The 15,868-nt window shown below is 40.9% G+C and overlaps 1 protein-coding gene across 1 annotated transcript in view; it reads right to left on the bottom strand.

Moving 5' to 3' along the window:
- Positions 1–348: 348 nt before the first annotated feature.
- The window catches only part of hdac8 (histone deacetylase 8), a 42,834-nt gene continuing 27,314 nt past the window's right edge, over positions 349–15,868 (bottom strand). The window contains exon 11 of the mRNA XM_050066562.1: positions 349–7,260. Coding sequence (XP_049922519.1) covers positions 7,238–7,260 — 23 coding nt within the window. The 3' untranslated portion in view covers positions 349–7,237. The remainder of the gene's footprint in view (positions 7,261–15,868) is intronic.

Here is a 15,868-nt window from a genome sequence, read left to right as displayed (position 1 = left end):
TACTTCCAGCAGGATAACGCACCATGTCACAAAGCTCAAATCATCTCAAACTGGTTTCTTGAACATGACAATGAGTTCACTGTACTCCAATGGCCTCCATAGTCACCAGATCTCAGTCCAATAGAGCACATTTGGGATGTGGTGGAACGGGAGATTCAAATCTGCAGCAACTGTGTGATGCTATCATGTCAATATGTATGGACCAAAATCTCTGAGGAATGTTTCCAGCACCTTGTTGAGTCTATGACACCAAGAATTAAGGAGGTTCTGAAGGCAAAAGGGGTCCCACCTGGTACTAGCAAGGTGTACCTAATAAAGTGGCCAGTGACAGTATACACAAAACATACAGTATTAAAGGTATTTATTTATATGACAGATAAGACACAAACCAAAAACTCAATAATCACACAAACTTTTTTATTTATATGCTTTTGTTTGCTGACATATTGATTTCAAACTCACATCTGTGTTCTGTCATGTTGCAACAAATCAATTTCCTCTTGGCAATCAATCAAATTAATGTTATTTTTATCCATCTTTAACACCACTCCACCCTGTTCCAGGATCATTAGAGGCAAAAGCAGCATTTTAAATCTACTCTCTTTAAACAGCAGGTCCCAGAGGTGATCACTGACTGTCTGTGGTCACAGGATAGGCCTGTTGGACTGTTTAAATGTTTAAAAGTTTGTCACTAAAGTAGCTCAAACTCAACACCAGATCTGCTGAAAACCAGATTCTCCTCTCCTCTGGGTCTATTTAATTCATAAGGGACAAACAAAAGGCTGTTTGGAGCAAAAAGAAAAATCACCCAAAGAGTCGTTGGGGAACCTCCATCAATTCATCCTCCCCAAAAAAACCCTCCTCTATCCCCCCACCCCCACGTCCTGCTAAAAAAAGAACAAGCCCATTCACCATTCATGTCAATAGTCTGTGGAAAGGAGGACGTCATTACGCGCCAACAACATGCGCCGGCGTGGTCAAGTGCCACGCGCTCGGCCTCTCTTCCGTTAAGCAGATAAAAGGTGGCATCTGTCTTTATTGTGCGAGTAAATCCCCTCCGCCATTGACCGCAGACACTTCACATGTTGATGAGGAGGAGGAGGACGTATAGACGGAGGCCCCCGCCGCTTTGTTCCCCCGGGGGGAGACGTTATGCAAATCAAACAAACCGTTTGTGATTTCCATCTTAGCAGGACAAATAATTATAGCATGTTGGTCAGACTGCCAGGACACAAGCTGGACTTTTTCACTGAGGTTGGATGAAAAAGTGATGAAACCTTTAAAGACTGAAGGACTTCCCAAATATTTGAGGTTCTTTTTTCTCCTAAAGCAGATATGTTTTGGAAAATTCCCCAAATTTAAACAGCCTTATTCAAATGTTTAGTGCAACTGGCAAACTCTTTACCCAACAGGAACCAAAGAGAAACAGAGGAAGAGGAAGAACAAGGCTTTTGGTTTATCTAAACTAATCAACAGAGGGTCAGATGACACTCTATTCAAAGCACTGGCTGAGCGGTGAAGGGGCCCTGCGCTGATTTGCATAAAAGTCGTTGGAAAAGTTTTTTGTGTCATGGAGCAGTAAAGGTGCAGCACATACAGACCAGTACAAGGGGAAATCTAGTGGATAAGAACTTGTAGATCTAAACGAATCCAGTTGTTTGGCTGCACTCATGATGTTTCTACTTTAGGATCAATCCGTTTTGTTCAATGAACTGACAGGAAAAAGAAGTTTTTGAGTTATTACATCGAGGTTCATGAAACTGACGGAGCATCCCAGGAAAACAAAATTAGCCCTGGACACAACCGTACAAGTCTTAACAGCTCACCACCTCCTGACTGAACCGAACTAAATCCAAAAACTTACCCCATAGATTCCAACACGGCCTTCCATTTTCATATCGGAAAAAAAAATTAATCTGCATGCATCCAGAGGAAGACAATTTGAGCCAAAAACAAATTACAGCTCAATGCTGGCAGGGAAGCTCCGTCTTCACTGTAATGTGGAAGATAGTTTTTCCTTTACAGAATATGTTGCATCACACGACTGGTTTATGTGGGATTTTAAAATGACAGAAAGTCTCCATAATCTTGTCTCTAGGTAATTTAGATTCCATGAAAAAAGCAGCTGAGAGTGGACAGAGGTTATGTAACATGTACTGTATCCTGACAGGGACCAGTTGTTCCCAAAACAGCCATCCGATGATGAACTTTGCTTTATGGTTAATTCTGACCAATTGGATCGGACCGCAGAGGTTTTTTATGCTACATTATCAAAGAACTAGAATCAAATACATAAGACGATCTTTTTACTGTTGTTTACTGTAAACTTATTAAAAACTGATTTGTTCAGTTTTGCTCACGTGGTTTAGTACAAACATGCTGAAGCCTTCAGTATGCTTAGGCCCCGAGTACACAGGAACCTCGCACCTCCCCTAACCTTACCCTAACCTTCCCATGTAATCAATTTACTGTTTGTTTTATTTCACAGTAATTAGCATCTAGTTCCTAAAATGTTCAGGCAGAGTGTTCTTGCTGTAGCTCTGGTTGAGGGTGAGAGGCTGTCAGTAAATAGTTTGTTGGGCACAGGGAAACAGAGATCTGTGTGGGTACATGAGACCATAAAAAAGAGGGTGGGTCATGGGGAGTACCACCAGTTGGTCCAGGAGCTGTTTCCAGGCATATTTTAGGATGACTCTGGGACGTTCAGCTAACGTTAGCAAGTCAAGTGGTTGGTAAACAATCCAGTTTTATACATCCAAAGAACTTCTGTAATAATGACCTGTTTGGCAACTAGACCTGCCGTCTAATTGAGACAGACGTTTATTCGTCACAATGTTTAACTAAGGGACTGGCCATTTAATTGGGACTAGGTTTTTAATTGAGGTTTTATGGTATGTAAAAAATCAGCCCCCGTACAGTTGCAATTAAGGGGGAAATAGCTATAGAGACCAAAACAGTTTTTGTACCAGACTATAAACATGTTTATTTCTGCTGCAAAGTTGGGCTTTGAGACATGCGATACTATTGAGATTGACTTGGCTTCTGGAGCCAGCCTCAAGTAGCCATTAAAGAAACTTTTTGGCACTTCTGCGTTGGCTTCATTTTCCCCAGAGGTTGCCGCTCGCATGTAGTGTCAACATCTTGTGTGATTGGCGTATACTCTAGCATTTGCTAGGGGAAGGCAACTATGTCATGCAGGTACAATGCTCGGAACCCAAGGAAGCACAGCGCTGAGTGTGAAGTTGTTTGGATGAGCACTTCTCTTGAAAGCGATACCGGAGGCCGAGCAATTGGCCGGCTCCAAACAGGCACGTCTTGAACATGCACTGCACTCGCAGTTAAAAGTAGGGAAAGACTGTGGTTATAGCAAATGGACTGTGGTTAAGGTCAGGCTACTAAAACACTTCCATGTCCTTTCAGTTCCATCTCACTGTATAGCAGCTACACACTACCTCTGCTCTGACAGTCAATATGTAGGAGGTGTAGAATCGTCCAATATGGATGGAAATTCTCGCGGTGCTGGGCTGAAACATGATAATGTGGCTCATGAATTAGCTTTAAGTGTTGAGCGAGACTGATGACATGGGAAAGTTTTGGTATTAGAATATGACAACACGACATTAGAGACATGAGCCCAAGAGCTTTTGGTATTATTTGGTATTACGCACTCAGTTTTGCTTGGCCACATGTCAAACCATAAACAACGGGAAGACAGGGTTTCCTCCCTAAAATAAGATCGTAAGGGTCACGAAGGAACACTATCTTTTTTTGTTTTTTGTGAAAAGGCAATCCAGGGATTCCAGCGGTGCCCTGAATCCTCTCGAGGCCCCCCGAGTTTTTCTAATTTGACTCCGCGGAGCAAAGAAAACTACATAAACACACACAAAGTCTCTCACGTCTCTCATGTTTACAGCCCCTCTGCCCGATCACTGTGTAAACCCCCCCTCGCCCTCCTCCTCCTCCCAGTTTATGAGATAGAATTTCAATCGTCTCTCCTTTTCCGAACTCGTAAACGGTGTAATGAGTTTCATTTGCTTCGGCTACGTTGGGCTCAAACCGCCGAAGTGACCGCAGCAGTGTTCATAAAGATCACAGGGAATCCTCTCTCTCTCACTCTCACACACACACACACACACACACACTCAACACATTCACTTCTGTTCAGCACATGCCAGCTCCGACTGGTGACTCCTACATTTGGTGTGAATTTCCAGGCCATTAATTTGGGGAACATCACTTCTAAAGGAAACTGCTCGACATTTGTGGTTCCTCTTTCAAACGCTCTCCATTAAAGCCTCTATTAAGCAGCCCGCACTGCATAAATCACTGCTTAAACACGCAGCGCAGACACATGACAACAACATGCTCTCCTGTCTTTTATTTCGACAACTGCTCGTGGTATGTACATCAAAACATGCCGACAGATTTCTTAAAAAAGTCATTCTGTGAAATAAATGCATGAACATTAAAAAAAAAAAAAAAACTTACTTTCTTCTCAAGTCCCAAACAATCTGATAGATAAACTTTATCCTAAAATACTCCTACATAAGATTTCATGTTCACCTGCAGTGGATTTGAAGATTTAAAATGTGTTTTTCTTTCAGTCAGCAGCTTTTTAACCTTATTTTTGAGCATTTGCAAGATAAAATAAAAAGAAATGACATAAAAGAAATCTTGAGTCTTCAGCAACAACTAATAATGGTTTTATAATGCCTGGAAATGTTTTTAGTTACCACAATTATAGTAGTTTGACAAAAAACTCAAGGTCTCCTTTCTAGTCTTTTCTGGAGCTTTTGAACATCTCACAGTGGATAGATATATTTTTGTAAAACCACTATTTCTATGGTCAAAAATAAACTTTTAAAAAGTAATTTGGCGCTAAACACTGGGACTGATCAATGCAATATTGCAGATTATAAATTCAATCCCAAATTCTAAGAACAGTTCAGTGATGCTGTGAACATCGAGCCTCCACTTGCGTCAAACTCCCACGTGCACCTCGGCTTTATTAAGAGGATTCAGATTCACTGTTCGGTCTGATGTGCAGCTGTGTGATGTGACTAATGTGCCACATCTGAAACACTACAGCTGGGGGGATTAAACAAGATGTTTCTGTTTTCCAAACTTCTACAGATGTGGGAATAATCAGATGCACTTTGCAGTTATGTTTTTAGAATTTTTTGACAACCATACAGAAAAAAATGCAACACAGAAAAACAACAAACTATACATTTACATGGTGGGTGCAGAGTTCTTGAGGACATTGTAAAGGCAACTGAAGTGGAGATCAAGTAGCTTATTTTTTAAGAGTAACCGTGTATACTGCAGACTCCTTCTTTTGGAGACCCGCTTTTCCTGCCGATTCGTAAGATTCCAGTCAACTTTTTAGTGATAAACTGCGTAGTAGTCCGATTCACCAGATGTAGACTGCCATTCCTTGCCCTACCTGCGTGTTACTGTTTCCAAACCCCCTTCGCAATGGGAAACTACAACCTCCGAGCGAACAACTTGAAGCTAGATTTGGATCGTGCAATAAGGCATGTCTGCTGTGTTGCATCGGTGAACTGTTGCGAAGATCTAGGAAGAATAAAACACTTTGTGAACGCACCTTGGAAAAGCCCAGTCTCGCAGGACTCTCATGTACGATGTTGTTACGTTTTCTTACACGACCAGCTGGAGTCGATTTGCCACATCTTTTAACTCTGGCAGCAGCCTATGCGAGTGAGAGCGACTTCACTAATATACCGATCCATTTCACAAACTTCTGCGATATCGTCGTAATAACGTTCTACTAGAGCCACGTGCAGCCAGCAATTCGTCTGTGGTTTTAACAGGTCCAGCGAGCTCCTCCAGAGCTAAAGTGTAGTCATGCTTCACCTCGAGGGCATCGATTATCAAATTATGTTCGTCTCTTCAACATGAAAGTTGAATCATATCAGTGACATACATGTTTTTGTGGTGTTTTATTTTGCGGAGCCAATTTAATGACAGTGCTCGCATCCCAACGTGCAAATGTTCAGTTCATCGCTATCCTGGGCTTAGCATTGCCCAGCACTATTTTGATTGGTTTTAAAAAAACAAAACAAGCCAGAGCATTTTTTTACCCTATCGCAGAAAGATAATTGGTGATTCCAGACCTTTATCTAGTGCTAATACAGCACCATAGAGATAGGTCTGGCTACGTGAGACTGACAAAATGTCGTGCAAGTGGCTGTTTAACACCATACAGAGTAAAACATGACGTTTCAGTGACCAAACACTTAAGAGTCCTTGTGAGAAAACCTGCATCTGTCAATTTTCCAACAACAGCCATGTTTGTTAATTTACACGTTCTTCTCCAGTCACGCCAGACCAGTTTAGGACTGCTTCTAAAAGCTTCTTAAAGTTTATGAAATCTTTGGAATTTTAAACGGAAAATATGCAGGGAAAGTTAAAAAGTTCTTTTTTTCCACGGACAGACAATAACAAACTCTGTCCAGATGTTTAATTTACAGCTTTTGCCCAGAGGTCAAAACAATGTGGCTGAGCAAATCAACTTCTGTCTGTTTTCCAAACTTTTCCAGACTGTTTATTTGTAAACTTTCCAAGTTTCTCAATTCTTTTCAGGACTTTCCGGACCTGCTGAGAAACCCGGGGTTTTTACAAGTATAACAAGGTGCTTGGGGAACCTCGCTGTTTTGCCTTTTGTCTGTTTTAGTGCTTATCCGTGCTCAGGGGGGTAAAATAACAGCGGCGCCGCGGTGAGCGTGAAACTGGACACCTGAATATATCTGTTTTTCCGTTTAGTTTGAAATATCCGACTGATAGGACGTACACAAACGCATCCCTTGAAACCAAAAAATTCTGTGTGCACTGACTGTAACCCCCCCCCTGCTCGTAATAATTCTGTTTTACATACCCACACTGAACTCACCACAAACTCTCATTCACACAAACACAAATACCTTTTCCAAAAAACAAAAGGATTATAAACAGTGGACACTGTACAGCAACCACATCACCCCCCCCTCCTCTTATTAAACTGTTTTCCCCTGGAAACACTCAGCTAATGTTTTCCAAAACCTTCTCTCTCGCTCTCCTTTTTCCTGCCTTCATCGCTCCCTCGTTTGCTCCATGCCTCAGGGCTGAAGGGGTCTGCTCCATATTGTCTTCATTAAATGCCGCCGAGCATCGACCTGGTTTGGAAACATGGTGTGTGTGTGTGTGTGGAGGAGGAGGAGAAGGAGGCTGCCGACTCCTAAACCACATTCTTTAAATTCCCTGTAAACAAGAGAAAGAGAGCGAAATGAGAGGGGTGAGGAGGGGGTGAAGATACACATATAGGAACACATATAATACACACACACACAGACACAACAGGGAGGAGAGGAAGGGAAAAGGGTCAAATTCATTACATAAAGTGGGATACAAAAAAAAAAGGCTAAACACACATATTAGACACCAAGATGGAAGCAGAAATACGCACATTTACACACACGCGCACACACACACTTGTCCCAGTGTAAATGCAAAATAACATCTGGCCGAGGTAAGCCTGGTCACTCCCGAGGAAACACAAGCATGCAAAAAGGGAATCGATATGGAAATTACAACGTTAAGCAACACTGCAAGTTCATTTGCATGAGGACACAGATTGGTTTCCATGTCCCACATACACACACACACACACACACACACACACACACACACTCACAGTGGTTTGACACAATAGCTGCATTATAAAGTCTAGTCGCTGGTTTACTTTATACGTTACACTGCAAACAATGCTGCTTTGTTTGTCTATTGTTATGGTAAATTGCCTGATTGAGAAAAATAAACATGTTGCACAAACACACATACTCACACTCACTCACACTCACTCACACACATGCTCAGTGGATGAGTAATTGCCCTGACGCAGTATGGGAGGATGTCCTGTTTGTTGGCCATTGTGGAGCTGTCAGTGGAGTCCTGTCATGTTCTGCCTGCAGTGACAACAACAACAGCAGCTTTATCGAGGAAAAACTCCGCTGCTCTCAGTGCTTCCATGTGTTTGTCCTCCGTCTCACTTTGTGTGTTTGTACCTTGGAGGACTCCACTGGTGTTCAAGTTAAAGCTACATTACACAGAGTACAAGCACAGGTTATAATATCAACACCGAACTGTACAAAGCGCGTCGCTCATGTTGACTGACCAAGCCAGTCTGTGAGGCTTTCGGTTGCGTTCAGACTGAAACACACACACAAAAAAAAACAAAACGCAGCCCACTGATTCATTTTTAACGAGGTAACATGACGTAGATGACTCCCTAAAAAAAAAACACCAGGTCATGTGGCCAAGGACTTGAACCTTTCATTCTACTGTTTTCCCCACAACTGTCAGGACAAAAACAAACGATGACTGTTGCTGTGATGACTTTCCACAGTGGGAAAACCCTACGTCATCATGGTATGAAGCTATGAGTAGTGCCTGATAAACCTTCAGACTCATGGATTACTTATAACTCTTGAGGTTCCTGACCTTTTCCTGAGCAACATACTCCCACAGCCCTGTTAAATGGAGTCTAATACTCATCATGCACAGTGGCTGTTGTGGATCTGTGGTATGTGTAAATACATATTTTGTTGTTTTCTTGCATTCCTTCTACTTAAGGCTGATTTATGGTTGGGCCCCGGGGCCCTCTGCGTTTTTTTCCACAGTCCGAGTCTATTTCTGTCACGTTTAGTAAAGAGTAATCTGCACAGAGAATTGTTTAAATCACAGAAATATCCGATCCACTGTACGTGTGTGTTTTAACTTATTAACTGTATATTACTGATTGATTTGAGTGGCAGATTCTGCTCACTTCCTATGGTGGGTGGGCATATAAAAATCACTGAATCAATAAGTATAAACACTGCTGATTTCCTCCCGCGGTGCTGATGTGAAAAGTATCTCGGTTCAGGAAATGTCTGCTGTCAGTCAGCCTGGTGAAGGCGGTTTGGCCGGCCACTGTCCTCGCAGCTCTGCAGGAGCTGCTGCTGACAGACGGCTGCTGAATACAGGTCTGAGTCGGTGTGGATGAAAACTACTATCTCTGTGTCCACAATTGTGATACTACCAATCACACTGTGCAACAAAATCTAATGTTCTCCAAGACGTAACAAAATTCTCCAGGTGTGTGACGTGAACGAAAAGTGTAACATGACAGTTTTTCTGTCAGAAATACGTAATTTCTATGTGTCAAGCGCCAGAACTATAAACAACTATACATATACAGTAAATAAGGCTTTAAGACTGAATGATATAAAGATAACAAGCAACTACTTTAATGTCATGGAATATCAGGATAAAATAAATACAAAAAAATCCTTAGTAAATTAAAAAAATATTTTAAAAAAAGAAATTATTTCCAGAATTCTTTAACTGAACAAACTTGAGCACTGAACTGAAAACAAAATGCACCAACATACAAGAATGATAGTAACATTTTAGAGTACAGTTTTCTACCGATACACTCTTTAAATTAGCTCGAAAATGTCTAAGTGCAACAAGGCAGTCTTTCGCAATGTGTTTATCATGCAAGTTGACATCATGATGTTGATAAAAAAACAATATATTGTGCAGCCCTGGTACTACTGCCATTTAGAGTATCAGATTGTAGCCATTTAAACTATGTATCTGTTACTTTTGTATTTATTTTTTAGCTTTTAGTACACTGAACAAAAATTTGGGCTTATATTCTGAGCATCCCAAGGCACACTTGTGTGGTTATAATGCAGTTTAATCAGCATCTTGATATGACACACCTGTCAGGTGGATGGATTATCTTGGAAAGGAAGAAACGCTTGCTAACACGGATTTTAACTACTCTGCTACCAAAATTTGAGAGGAATAAGTCTTTCGTGTGCATGAAGAAGTCTTAGATCTTTAACTGAAACCTGTAAAACTGGGAGCAAAAAGTGTTGCATTTAAATTGTATTCAGTGAAGTATTTTTGCTATCTAGCTTTTTTGATAATTAGTTTTCATCCACTCTCAATGGCAAAGGTGTAAAGGTGTTACAAGTGAGTCAGGTGGTTGGAAAACTCAGGTATATCTTGTGCAGGCAGTAGTTGTAAGCTTCTACGACACTAAAATGACAATAAATATATTAAAGAAACAGCACAAAAAACAATTTGTAATGTTCATTGTCCTCCTACATAAAATATGTGGATGTACTTTCTTTAAAAACTCTTTATCTGTCCCACACTGATGCAACACCTTTGTGTTTTAAATGGAGTGTCACTTTCAGTCTAAATGAAGCCTGATACTGTACTTTCCACTGTAATGCAAAGCAGTGAAACCCATTAAAAAACTTTTTTGTTGAGACTGTCAAAGGTCTTAACTCAGCACAGTAGCTTCCTTTTTATAGGGTTGAGACTTTCCCTGGCCACATTATATAATCTGTGATAGTTGGACACAACAAATTCAGACAACAATTACTATAAATCACAACCACAACGGCACTTATAACTACAAGTACGTCACTATGGTTCTATCTTTATACATGAGCTTTAGAGACCACATGAGGAAACTAAGGAAAGATAAGTTGCTGACTGAGTCTCTGGGGCAACGGTTGCAAACAATGCTAAATTTCTCCACTGTGACAAACTCTCAAAAATCATGACGTGTGCTAAAAACAGGAAAACTGTGTTAGAAAAGAGGAAGAGCGGTCATAAGTTGATCCTCAGCAACACCGGCTGAAAGTGGGCAAACAGGACATTAGCTTAAAGGGACAGTTCACCCAAAACTCAAAATAACATATTTATCCCCTCACCTGTAGTGGTGTGGTGTGGAGTTGCAGAGTGTTGAAGATATCGGCCGTAGAGATGTCTGCTTTCTCTCCAATATAATGGAACTAGATGGCACTCAGCTTGTGGTGCTCAAAGCACCTAAAGAGACATTTGAAAAACTCAACAGCAATGTCTCTTTCTAGCAATCGTGACCTGGTTACTCCAGGTAATCCACAGATCTTGTTGTGAGCTGTTTTATGTAGGAACTATTTTCTTTCTACCGAACTACACCCACCAACCGTATCACCGTGCAGAAGGAAGAGTGCATCTACTCATGGACGAAAGGCTCAAGCTTGAGACAGCACGAGATTTCAACATCAATGGCATCTGCCCAAAAAGTAAGCTAAAAAAAAAAAAGGTCTGTGGATCATCTCGAGTAACGAGGTCATGACATTGCTGTTGAGTTTGAGATTTTTTTTTTTTTTTTTTTGCACTTCGAGCACCACTTCGAGTACATCTAGTTCCAGTATATTGGAGAGAAGGCAGACATCTCTACGGCCCATATCTCCAACACTTAGCAACTCACATCAAAACAATCTAGCCTGATAAATAGCACTACAGATAAGAAGAAAAATGTGTTTTTTAATTTTAGAGTGAACCGTCCATTTCTCTACAAAACTGACAACAATTTCAACTTTAACTGGATTCATTTGTTAACTAGTACAACTTTCTTTCTGTCTCCTTTCCCCCTCTCTTTCTGAATATGTTTAGGTGTTGGTCAGAAGGTTTGGTGTCATCATGGGTTTTGGAAAGTTGTCATGGGCACTTTTTGAAAATATTTTTGGACATTTCATAGACTACAAGACTAACTGAAAAATTCCAATTATGAAAAAGTTGCAGATTCTTGCTTCCTTTCTGCCATCAGTGCTCTCCCTTCCTCCATCCCTCTGCCTCTTCTCCACTTTCCAGATGTAGATGGTAAATTCTGGTAAAGTGACGAGGGTCCACGGGGGCCCCTGATATTTACTACCTGCGAATGTTAATCCATCACAGCATCTGTGGGTGGGTACTATATTGCGTGTGTGTGTGTGTAAGTGTGTTTCCTAGGTGGTATTTTTTCCACCATGTTTCTTGTTTGAGTTCGAATGTGCACATATCTGATCTCTAAACATGTTTCATGTCTTGCTTGTATGCTGTATCTTTGTGTGAATGTGTTCTATATTATTTTGTGCATGTGTGCGTGTGTGTGTGTGTGTGTGTGTGTGCCATGACGAACATCTTGTCAGCACAGGGGAGAATTAACGAGCACGAGTAGCAGGATGTAAAGATGCTGCAATATATCCCTGCTGACACACACACACACACACATACACTTGCCCACAGATAAGATACAGTCACACAGAAAGGCTGCCAGTTCATCCACTCACACACTAACTTCACACTGATGAAACTGAACACACACACGCATACACACGCAACCAGCCCCTGGGGAAATCACGCTACCAGAGTCTCGTAAACACAGAGTTGTGAATGCACAGACAGCTGCTGCCGCCTTCGACCATCCCCTAATAAAAATCACATTTTAATTAACACACCCGCTTAACAGGCCTCAGTGTGAATGTATGAGAGAGAAACAAAAGGAAAGACTGAGTAATAGGAAACACTAGAAAAGCACATTCAGCCTTATGTTTTAATGCTTGTCACGATGTGTATTGTTAGTTTAATCTCTCAGTATTCAGGTTATATTGGGGCAATAATAAAAGGCAGTGTGTTTCAGATGTGTGTGAAAAGACCATGGTGGCTTTTATTACTTGAGTGAATCATAAAATGCTGTTTGATGACTTTTTAGACACGCTAGCAATGTGGCGCTAGGAGCACTACTTCAGAGTGAAGTATCTTGACAAATGTTGGATAGATTGCTATTATTATTATTGCTATTTTTTTTTTTACTATACTGTCAGTTAGCGTGTGAATTTAACCAAGAGATCAATTAAGCCACATCTTTATTAAAATATTTTTTCCCACTGAACTGAACTGGGGTAAAAGCATGATTTGGCAAAAATGTAAATACTAAGTTTCAGTTCAAGTACACCAAAATTGTACTTAGTTACTTTCCACCACTGTCTAAAACTATCATTTTCCTGTTAGCCTCCATTAGCCTCTGTACGTTAGCATGCTGAAATTGCTATTACCATTGTTCACTAACATACTAAATATGGGACCATGCTAAAAGTAGCATCCAAACCATTAGCATTTTAACGTGCTGACTTTAGCCTTTAAACATACCACAGATACATGCTAAATGTCAGTCAATGGTTGTTAACGTACGTGTAAATATATAAACTGTGGGCTAGGCCTACTTATAGCAAGCAAGTACGCAAACTTTATTCATATTGCACTTTTCAAGAGAGGCAACAAAGTACTTTACAGAAAGAAGAGACAAAAGAAGAACATGGAAGAGACAGAGAAATTAAAAGTGATAATGTGAAAGACTGACAAAGTAAAAGTCTTACAATGTAGAGCTAACTGATAAACTGAATGCTAACGTTATGATGCTAATGTACCAATGTTAGCATTCAATTGAAAGTACAGCTGAGCCTTAGTACGAATAAAGTACAGCACACCCAAGTCTGTAAATAAAGACAGCTGATAAAGTAAAACTTAAGTCTTTCAATGTAGAGCTAACCTAATAAGCTGAACGCTAACATTATTATGCTAATGTGCCAGTGTTAGCGTTCAGTTCAAAGTACATCTGAGCCTAAATTAACATAATTAAGTACAGCGTAGACTGATGAAAGTGAGCTGTAAGTCTTAAAATAAAGATGGCTGATGAAGTTAGCTTGACAAGCTGACTGCTAATGTTAGCATGCTTAAGTGCTAACATTTTCATTCAACTCAACACGCAGCTAAATCTAAGGAAATTAGGAGTGGATGAGACTGAGAAAAGTCCAGCTGGGTCTGATGAAAATTCAGCTGAGCCTGTAGAGCTGAGCCAAACAGATCTGTTGATTTGAAATGTCCTAAAATGGCTTCTGTACAGACGATACACCCGTTTTAGGCCTTTCCATTGGCGCCCCCCTCAGGACAAAATTTCCTGTTGGTATAAAATGGTATTTACTCATACACAGCCAAAATAATGCATTATTTTGGCGAGCACATATAGGCCCTCATTTATGAAAGGAACCTGCAGAAGAAAACTGGGCGTACAGTCATTTCCAAGCAGAGCTTTGGCATAAAGTTGGCAAAGTTTGAGCCAATGTGGACTTAGGGTGCAGCAGAGAAATTCTAGCTAAGTTGAAGAATTGTTATTAGACCATGTTCTGGCTGGAACCTAAGTTTTGCAGCCACATATTAATAACTCAAACATGCATCCATGGGCGGCACAATGGTGCAGTGGTTAGCATTGTCGTCCCAGAACAAGAGGGTTCCTGGTTCGAAGCAGCAGTGATTTCTTTCCATACTGCGTTTTCTGACTTTGTTTAATGCCACTTTTCAGGCTGCCAAATGTGAACAAACGGGTTAAACTGAACCTGGGACATCAGTGTTTCCGTTTCTGGCTCAGAGAAGTGTCTCTTCTTGGTTGTATCACGTCTCTCCATGTCATAAACTCTTGGGGTGAGGCCTTTTAAACTCAGAATATATTGGGCCGGGATATTTAAACGACCAACAATCCCCACGCTGTGATTGGCAAGATAAGAATGCTCCACGAATCACACGTGCACCCTATGATAAAATGATTTCTGCTCTTGGATCTGCGCTGGTTTGTACGTTAGATTGATAAATGAGGGCCGTGGTGTTTGATGCACGTGTATAGGGTTAGTAAGACATATGGGTTTGAAACGTAACACATGCTTAACCAAAAACAAAAAGGAAAGGATTATGGAGATTACCATTTTAAGATTCAGCTCTTTACAGTCCAGTCGTGCCAGCAGACAGCAGATGTGTGCGCACACACACAAACACACACACGCAAACATACAGACAAACTAACACTGCCCAGTTTCTCAGGGAAACCAATGTTTATAAGCAGCACAGCATGAGAAACACTTATCCACCCCGATGATGTCATGTTTGCCCAGAGGTGTGTGTGTGCGTGTGTGTGTGCAAAGCCTATTCTTATTCTGTGCTCGTGTGTGTGCATTTGTTAAGTCAGCAGACATGTGGGTCTTTCTTTAATCAGAGACAGATACAAAAATGACATGCGCATTTGCTCCGATATTTAAAATTATAATATGCTCACTTCTGGTTGGTGGTTTCGATGTCTGCTTGTTGTGTGGTGAAGCGCTTTCTGACAGAACTCATTTTGGAAAAAAAAAAAAAAAAAAGTAGTCTCTGACTTGACGGAGAGCAGGAGTTGGTAGAGGAGACAGAGAGACATGAAAGAAAGAATAAGAGGGGACACAAAACAGATGTGACAGGTTGAAACCAGGACCAAATCTTCAATGGAAGGAGGAGAAGAAAGAAGTGGATGCAAGGGAAGAGCATTTTTTTCGGATATTGTGAGGAAAAAAGCTGTAAAATCAAAACAACTTTACAATAACTATAAATTCAGTAGATTTACAGGTTTAAAAGTTGAAGGCCGAATCAGCTCTAACGGAGCAAAGGCAGGAAAGAGAACAAGGCATCAGATGGGGCACAGCACCCAAACACACATTTTCTCTCCATCTTCGTCTGCGTTTCATTTCTTCCTCACTTTTATTCTCCCCCATCTATCCGTACATCCACCCGTTCCCTGCGTCGCCCCTAATAAAAGCCGTATGACTGGAAACCAGCAATACTTTCAACCCCTCCGGTTGTGATGATTTAATGCGAGCCAACAGACCAACTGAATTTCGGCAAATAAACTCCTGTTCCCCTGATTTGATGTGACCTGGAGTTTCTCAAAAGCAGAGAACTTAATGCTGTTTGGATAAGCCGCTACAACATCCAGCAGGGTTTTTTTGTCATTTGCTACAGTAAAAATGACCCGTTTAAATTTATGAAGTTTAAGTTGCTAATTGCTACCATGTTAGCCCCTAATGCGGGTAAAATTCGAGAACACATATTTTTCCCTCCGTTTTGGCTTTCCGTTCACAATGAACCGAAGTTTTCCACTGGTAAAAAAAACACAGCCTTTCAAACATGAACTTGTAATTTG

The sequence above is a fragment of the Epinephelus moara genome, chromosome 17 (assembly GCF_006386435.1).
Source record: "Epinephelus moara isolate mb chromosome 17, YSFRI_EMoa_1.0, whole genome shotgun sequence".
Lineage (NCBI taxonomy): Eukaryota > Metazoa > Chordata > Actinopteri > Perciformes > Serranidae > Epinephelus > Epinephelus moara.
Note: the sequence above shows the minus strand (reverse complement) of the source record. Positions and strands in the feature narration are given on the sequence as shown.